Raw genomic sequence first — 8,888 nt, 5'->3', positions numbered from 1 at the left:
GAAAGATAAATATGTGTACAAATATGTTCCCAAAAATAATTCCTCTGCAGATTGTCCTAAGGAACAAATGAGACATAAGTTCTTGGTACAATCACCACAACAGCAATTATTCCTGCTAAAATCTAAATGAGATGGCATCAACTCCCTGCTCAAAATTCTCTAGGGCTTTCTGACCTCAAGCAGAGTCAGAGTGAATGTCCTAGCAATGGCCCGTGACGCCCAGTGTGAGCTGCTTGCCCTCCCTGTCCCCTTAGTTCCCTCATTTCATGTACTTTTCCTCGCTCCCTCCACTCCAGTCACACTCATCTTCTTGGGATCCTCTAAGTTGGGGGGATGGCAAGCTTTATCTGTAAAAGGCCAGATAGTCAATATTTACTTTCAACTTTGCAAGCCATACAAGTCTTTGCTGCAATGATTCAACAAACGCAGCCATAGACAGTGGCTATGTTCCAATAAAGTTTTATTTACAAAAACAGGCTGCAGACCATTGTTTGCAGACCCTGTTCTTACTCATCAGACTCATGTCTGCTTCCAGCCCTCTACCTCTGTTGCTCAGATATACACGTGGCACTCCCTCACCTCCTTCAGGTCTTCACTCAGTGTCACCATCTCAGGGAGCCCTGCCCAGGCACATTACATGGCCACCCTCCCCATACCCCTGCTGTTTCTCTCTTTTGCCCTTAACATCTTCATTATATATATATGTGTGTGTGTGTATATATATATTCCCTCTAAAATGCATACACACTTTGAATAATTATAATTATTAATTCCAATTTTTTTTTTCATATTTAAACAATTGGAATTAATAATTAGTCAAAGTGTGTATAAATCTTTTGGGTCACCGTGTGTGTGTGTGTGTGTGTATAATTTTGTTATTGTCTGTGTCTCCCAACTCCCAATGGGTAGAATGTAAACTCCAAAAGGGCAGAGAATTTTCTTTTTCTTACTTCTGCCTTGTATTCCTAGCTGCCTGAACAAGTGCAAGCACTCAATAAATACTGACTGGATGAATCAGGTTTATTACAAAATTTAGAAAAAGGTAAATCACCACTAAACACTACTCAAATCAACCCTAACATGGGACAAAGTTTCCCAGTGGCTAGAAAGCCCCAGGTCACTGGATTATGTCATAATCAGTGATGTCATCAGTGGGGAAATTCTCAAGTTGCCCTGATTTAAGCCTTTCAGCCTTGAAGCTGGTGGGATCAAGGAACTGAGAGTGAGATGGCTCTTCATAGCATGTGGGCTCCACAGACAGCAGTCATAGGGGATGGCCCTGCCAAGAGAAAGGACGAACAGGCCTCCCTGAATGCACAGGGCCTCCAGACTGCCTCCTTAAAGAGTGGTCCAGCAAAGCGCGCAGTGTGGGTCCGCCATAACTGTTCGGAGCCAGAAGAGCCTACTAAATCAGCAGAAGCCAAGGAGAGGCCCGAAGTAAAGGTGACCAAAGCGGTGGTCGTGGACCTTGGCACTGGCTACTGTAAATGTGGCTTTGCAGGGCTTCCAAAGCCCTCCTACAAGATCTCATCGACAGTGGGCAAGCCCTACATGGAGACCACCAAAACTGGGGACAGCCGCAAAGAGACATATGTGGGGCAGGAGCTTGTCAATCCAGAGGTTCGCCTCAAGCTAGTTAATCCTCTGCGGCACGGCATCATCGTGGACTGGGACTCAGTGCAGGGTATCTGGGAATATCTCTTCCAAAAAGAGATGAAGATCTCCCCAGAAGAGCACGCGGTCTTGGTTTCAGACCCGCCACTGAGCCCGCACACCAACAGAGAGAAGTATGCCGAAATGCTGTTTGAGACCTTCGGCACTCCTGCGATGCACATCGCCTACCAGTCCCGCCTCTCCATGTACTCCTATGGAAGGACCTCTGGCCTGGTCGTGGAGGTAGGCCACGGTGTGTCCTACGTAGTCCCCATCTATGAAGGCTACCCTTTGCCTAGCATCACGGGACGGCTGGACTATGCGGGCTCTGATCTGACAAACTACTTGATGGGCCTGCTGAACAGTTCGGGAAAACACTTCACTGAGGACCAGATGGGCATTGTGGAAGACATCAAGAAGAAATGCTGCTTTGTGGCCCTGGACCCCATCGAAGAAAAGAAAGTCCCAGATACTGAGCATATGATCCAGTATATTCTGCCAGACGGGCAGCAGATACACCTGGGCCAGGAAAGGTTCCTCTGCTCAGAGATATTCTTCAAGCCTTCTCTGATCAAGTCCATGCAGCTGGGCCTCCACACCCAGACAGTGTCCTGCCTTAACAAGTGTGACATCGCCCTCAAACGGGACCTGATGGGGAGTATCTTGCTCTGCGGGGGGAGCACTATGCTCAGCGGTTTCCCTAACCGCCTGCAGAGGGAGCTGAGCAGCTTGTGTCCCAATGACACTCCCCAGGTAAACGTGTTGCCTGAAAGAGAAACTGCAGTGTGGACAGGAGGGTCCATCCTGGCATCGCTTCAGGGCTTCCAACCACTGTGGGTCCACCGCTTTGAGTATGAGGAACATGGGCCTTTCTTCCTCTACAGAAGGTGCTTCTGAACTCGGACAAAGCATGGTCCCTGTGGCTGCCATGTGTCAGCCTTGCCGGGTGAGCACCCACCCCGCACATAGGGAGCTGAGCCAGCACGTTCACTCCAGCAGTATTAAACAATCTGTTCCCCTCCACAATGCGTTTCTCTCTTTCCTGGCTTAGTGAGAACTTCATACCTGCAGCTCTGCCTTAAAATATACATCTGCCAACACAAAGGTGGAGGTGAGGGGCGGACGACGGAAGAAAGAGACATGAATCTCATAACTGCTTAAACATCCTTGGGAGAAACTAGCTCTAAAATGATGCTCTCTTATATTGTGTTTCCCACTTTAGAACTAGTATATTGTTAAGATCGGCTTGGAAAGGGGAGTGTGATGACAGATTGATTATATGCTGTTGTGACATATAAGAAGATCCCCCTTTTTTTTAAAAAAAAAATATCTTTATTGATTTCAGAGGGAGGAAGTGAGAGGGAGAGAGAGATATAGAAACATCAATGATGAGAGTTGTCATTGATTGGCTGCCTCCTGCAAGACCCCGACTGGGGGTGGAGCCCGCAACCCAGTATGTGCCCTAACTGGGAATCGAACCTCAATCTCCTGCATCCTAGGTTGATGCTCAACCGCTGAGCCATGCCTGGCCAGGTGACCCCCCTTTTTATTGTTAACAGTATTACAGATGTCCCCATTTCCCCCAGCCCCCTCCCCACCCTACTATTGTCTTCACCACACTATTGCCTGTGTCCATGGGCTATGCATATATGCATATAAGTTCAAGAAGATCCCTTTTGATGAACACCAATAGGAAATATGCTGTCAAGGTTCAATCACCCACAAAGCACCTGAATACGTGTCTGGTCTCCAGGAGGGGATCACAAGAGGGGTTAGCATCATCTTGCAGACTTCTATCTCTTACACAGGAGCCCAAAAGTCTTATATGGTCTTGAGTCTCCTGTACCCCACCAACCCCCACAAAGGCACACGTTCAAGCACTCATAGGAGAGCTATGGCATCTCTACCATCCCCAGGCAGAAGCCCTACAGAACCACCCTGAGAGCCTCAAGGTTGCCTAGACAGCCCTGAAAGATCAACATGGCAGACCCTGGGTCCAGGCTTGGTGAGTAAGCACAGCTGGCTGGCACTAGCAAGCTGGAGTAGGGATGCAAAGATAGCCACAGACCGGCATCTGGAGTTCCTACAGTTCAACAAGGATGACCAGGCTTTACCTTGGGGTACTAGGGGATCAGCTAGGAGTTGGGTACACTGACATGAGAAAGAGGTATGTACTGCTCATCTCATTTTCTGCCCAATCCACTCAAGGGTCAACACTCTATGAACATTCACTGATGGGTGGATTGAATTAGGTTAATTCTTAACCTTTGGACTTCTTTGGCTGGGTAATAAAACCTATGTACTCTCCTCTAAATATTTTTAAATGCACAAAATAAAGTAGGACTACAGAGGAAAACAATCACATAGAAATAAACTATCTTCAGATCCCTTAAAGGTCTCTGAACAAAAGATCCCCCCGCCCCAATGAGGGTCCTGATGAAGGGGAGGCATGAGAGGTGGCTCTGGAGGCTGGGAATCTCCAGGCCATCCTAGATCTAAACACTATGCTGTATTTTAAAATAAAAAATACTAACATAAGGCTAACCAACTGTGTAGTCTTCTCAAAGCCCTTTTAGGCATTCTCTCACTTGATCCTACTCAATCACCCTTGTAGAGAAAAAGCTTCCTCCTCACAAAGTGAATACTGCTAGTAAGTATTTGGAAGTCATCTTAGCCCAGTGGTTCTCAAATGGGGGCCATAAGCAATGTCTGAAGATATTTTTGGCTGCCACAACAGGAGTGGAGGGTATGCGACACTGGCATCTAAATGTGGTTAAACACCCTACATTGCACAGGACAGCCCCCTACAACAAAGAATGACATGTCCCAATGTGTCGAAAGTATCAAGGCGGCTCAGTTGGTTGGAGTCTCATACACCCCAAACAAAAAAAGTTGTGGGTTCAATTCCAAATCAGAGCATATACCTAGGTTGCAGGTTTGAACCTCGGTCAGGGCACAGATGGGAGGCAACTGATCAATGTTTCTCTCTCACATCTTCCCCCTAACCCCAAAATCAAGAAACATAGCCTGGGGTGAGGATTTTAAAAAAAAAAAGTGCCAAGGCTGAGAAACCCAATGGGCACACAAGGTTGTAGGAAAGCAAGATTCAGTAGGATTAAATGACTTTGTCCAAGGACACTAAAATAGATGGACCCATGGCCTTGTTTTTTTCCTGCATGCCAGGAGGACATCTTAAAATTGTTCTGGAACTTGAAGTTCCTGGGACTTCACTGCCAGCAGGAGTAGTGATGAAGTGGCCAACCATGAGGCACAGCATGCGCATGGGGAGCAGAGAGAAAGCAGGAATCCAGAGGTCTTCAGCACTGCCACGCATCCCAGGATTAGCTTTGGCTGGTCTACAGCGTCCTGGATATTCATGGGTACCTAGCGCCTAAGATGCTCAAGCTCACCCGATACTAATAAACATGATACACAAGGAAGGACAACCAAAGACCCCCAAGGGCTTGTCCAGGTAGTGCTTCCAGTGAAGCACAGAGGTTTATGGGCCAGCACAGCCTGGGGAGGGCAGGGAGCTAATACTGCTTCCCAAACTTGTAGTTACCTCAAATTACTAAAAAATCGCCAGTTTTATTTTTAAAAAAACTTTCTTCAATTATGGCCATTAAAACTCCCTCAAATGTGTACATATGTACACCCATACACACAAAGAAATATATGTATGTATATGTATAATATGGAAAATGTTTTAAAATATGCCAAGCTATATTCACAAAGACATAACAAAAACCTTAGCTCCTGCCTTAGTTTTCTTTTCAAGAAGTGTAAATTTAAAATGCACTTTGATTCTAGGAGATAGTCCTCTGCAAGTTGCCTCTTGATATCTGGAGCATCTAAGAACAAAGCTGACTCAACAAAATCAATAAAATAATGAAGGCTTTTTAGCTCACTGCAGCATGAACTTGCTTTGGGACACAGTCCAAATTGGGGGGAAGAGTTATGCACTCTTTTCTAAAAGTTGACAGACCCTTTCCCCAAAATGAAGCATGCATCACTCCCAGGAGCCTCTCCTTTGCCCATGTGCTGCATTTCCCCCCATGAGTTCGTCCTTGGCTTTGCCTTCAATTTGGAAGGTCTGCTCCTGCCTGCTGCTTCTCCAAATGAATAAAACCCCATCTGATGAGAGAGTAATTGATAGTAGTCTGAATCGGAAGAATTCACACAAATTCTTTCTTGTTGCTTCAATGCATTATTTTAAGAAAATTGATCATCCGTGAAGTCACACTATTAATCAACAGACACATTTACTTGTATTTTCAATCCAGGAGCAAGTCCCTTTACACTCATCCACAGCACGAGCGCTGTAGCTGGTTAAAATGTCCTGTCGTTACCATGCTCGTGTACCCATGTTGAAGAGGAGTAACCGAGCACTTTCGGCCTTTCAGGGTTGGGAACTTTATTACAGCAAATCCGTACGGGTCTGAGTCGCACAGCCAATCTCTCCAAAGCAGGAGATATGTGTCTTTACATCTTCGTACCTCTTTTATTTTGTGAAAATTTTCAGACACACAGAAAAGTTGACTTATACAGTGAACACACCTAGGTTCTACAGCTAACATTTTGCTATATTAAGAAAAGTCTTAAGTTACAATTCTGGATTAATGTATCCTCTGAGAATCAAAAGTAGCATTTCCAGTTAGTTTATATATAGTAGTGAAGATCTGGTTCTGGTATTAAAGGCATGGAAGAAATGTTTAACCTCACCTAAGAATCAGCCTCAAAACTAGTGTCAAAATAAATGAGCTTTTTCTAGACTGACCAAAAAAAGAAAACATTCTCATTTCTTTCAAAGAAAATAACTAAAAGATAGAGGTCAGTTAAATACCATACAGAAAAATAAAGGAAATGATCTAGACACTGACAAAAACAGTATGTTAAAACCAGCAGTGTTCGGAGAAGAGGGAGTAACTTATGACAGTGCATGCCATCTGATGAACACTGCTCACCACAACAAACGTGCATGATGCATTTCAGAAATTCTCACCTGTTCTGCTAACTCTCGAGCAAAAATTCACAGGCAGTCAATATAGTCCCTGTGGACATTGTAGTGATAGGAGGCTCAACCCAGTTATAACTGGAAGCACATGACCAGGTATGATATTACAAAATAACAGCTGTTAGCATGGAAAAGCTTTGAATTTCAAAGGATGTATCTTGCTTTTCATTCTGCTTAAGTTCAAGGTGAAAAAGTCATTAAGTGATTAAATGTGACTAAATGTAGGTAGAACTAATAGCCATGTTGTTTATGTACAATGCTCTCCCCAGGAACATAAAGCAATTTAAAATGTTTGAGGTAGAAGCCATGGAACATTATTCCCAATGAGCTGAGGCACAAATTAACTATGTAACTTATAAAAGGTCCCAATATGAATTAGATCTGTAACTGGGAATGAAACTCCATCTCCTGACTACCAGAAATACCAGAAATATGCTCTCAAATAGCACTAAATAAAAGATCAGTAAATCTTACAAAATGATGCTACACTGATGAAAGATTAAAGTTTTGCTAATTAAAACTCTATGCAAAATAAAAGAGAATTGCTTGGTGTCAACAGAGGTCTGCTGCACAGAGCAGTTCTGGCCAATGCTAAGGTAGATCACTGTCTTACTCTTCCTGGTTCTCGGCAGCCAGGTCTCAAGGAGTCAGGGGTAAAGAAAATGGTCTTCTCTGCCGAGCCCTCCTAACAGGGATCCGTCACTCTAACAGGCTCAGTTTCCACTGGGTTCTTTTGTTGATCATCGGTGGTATCAAAAATTCAGCATCTAATAAAAAGAAAAGAGACTGTGATAGACACACACTTTCTTGGTGGTGGGAGCTGAGGCAGTAACTCTAATCTAAAACTAGGCTACTGGGCTCTGCACCAACAAGACGACCATAAAAAGCAGAGTTAATGTTTCTGTTACCTTATAACCCCCACTCAGAGCAAATGCTGCAGGGAGGCCCAGGCCAGGAAGAGGAATTTCATTATAACTCCAGGCACATGGGAGAGTAGCAGAAAAATGCCCACCAAGTGATTCAAAGGGAAAGAATGTCTTATACTTCAAATGGGTGGTGGTAGTTACAAGGCCATATTATATTAAATCCCATCAAACTATGTACACCTAAAATCTGTACATTTTACTAAAATCCTGCATTTTTGCAAGACTTGTAGTCAATCTACATGATGTTACACTGCATTGTAAACATGAAACAATTAGAGAAAATGCCCCATCAGTCACTGGTCCCACGCGTTGGATGTAGGAGTGAACTTTACTACTGTTAGCTGGAGAGGAGTAGCTGACGAATATCAGAGTGGAACTACTTTTGTGAGTAGTTCATCTGCCTGTTTTGGGATTATGAGAACTTCTCTTTTCCTACACAATCTTATAACCACACGGACGTTGATAATACATACTCAGATAAGGAGGAGCCTCAAAATGTTAAGAGTCTTTAAGGCTCAGCTGGAAAATGGAAGTATTCTTGGATAAATAAAGCCACCTAGAATACTCCAGGGACAGGTATGACTGAACTTGACCTATACCAGCAAGAAGGAAACTGGGGCAGAAATTACAACTGGATTAGACACACTACAAACTAAATAATTACTAAACTGCCTCAGGTCTAAGATGAATTTACAGCATCTCAGAAACAAGTATGCTTTGGGATTGATACCAAAAGCAGCCTGCCAGGAAGCGGCTTCTCCCAGGAAGAAGGGGAGCCAGGGATGCAGGAGTTACTGTCCAGATATATGTGCTTAGCTGGGATGGAAGGTAGTCAGTTTATTCCTGGTAGCAACATAAGCCGTTAAAGTTAAACTTAATTTGAAGCCTCAAAGTCTACTTCAAATGGCATCAAAATGCTATTACAGTGCAGCATTTAAACAAAAAATTTCAGAGAGTTGTCTGTCACATGCTAGAAAATGTATAACAGTAGTAAAAACTAACATTTTAAACCTATCGCTAACTTTTCAAAGCTAAGAGACTGGTATCCTTGACTAATCCATCTAAATGGCAAATTGATCTGCCAAAAGTTTCTAGTCAACTTTCAAAAGAAAGCCTTTAAGACTTTTTTTTAAAAATATGGACGTACAACTGATACTTTTTCATATTTTTTTTAACTTTTTTTTTTTTTTTATTGATTTCAGAGAGGAAGGGAGAGGGACAGAGAGCTAGAAACATCAATGATGAGAGAATCATTGATTGGCTGTCCCCTCCTGCTGGGGATTGGACCTGCAACC

At 43.7% G+C, this 8,888-nt stretch overlaps 2 protein-coding genes across 4 annotated transcripts in view; one reads left to right on the top strand and one right to left on the bottom strand.

The window, feature by feature from the left end:
* Positions 1–1,224: 1,224 nt before the first annotated feature.
* ACTL7A (actin like 7A) lies at positions 1,225–2,550 on the top strand (the record flags this gene model as incomplete). Its single annotated transcript, XM_081151183.1, has 1 exon — positions 1,225–2,550. Exon 1 carries the CDS (start codon positions 1,228–1,230, stop codon positions 2,548–2,550), a length of 1,323 nt encoding a protein of 440 aa, XP_081007309.1. The 5' UTR covers positions 1,225–1,227.
* A 3,584-nt stretch (positions 2,551–6,134) lies between these two features.
* Positions 6,135–8,888, bottom strand: part of ELP1 (elongator acetyltransferase complex subunit 1) — a 56,318-nt gene continuing 53,564 nt past the window's right edge. For all 3 annotated transcript variants that reach the window (XM_081152069.1, XM_081152070.1, XM_081152068.1), the window contains exon 37: positions 6,135–7,434. In XM_081152069.1, coding sequence (XP_081008195.1) covers positions 7,367–7,434 — 68 coding nt within the window. In that variant the 3' untranslated portion in view covers positions 6,135–7,366. The remainder of the gene's footprint in view (positions 7,435–8,888) is intronic.

The sequence above is a fragment of the Miniopterus schreibersii genome (genome assembly GCF_964146895.1).
Source record: "Miniopterus schreibersii genome assembly, chromosome: 11".
Classification (NCBI taxonomy): domain Eukaryota; kingdom Metazoa; phylum Chordata; class Mammalia; order Chiroptera; family Miniopteridae; genus Miniopterus; species Miniopterus schreibersii.
Note: the sequence above shows the minus strand (reverse complement) of the source record. Positions and strands in the feature narration are given on the sequence as shown.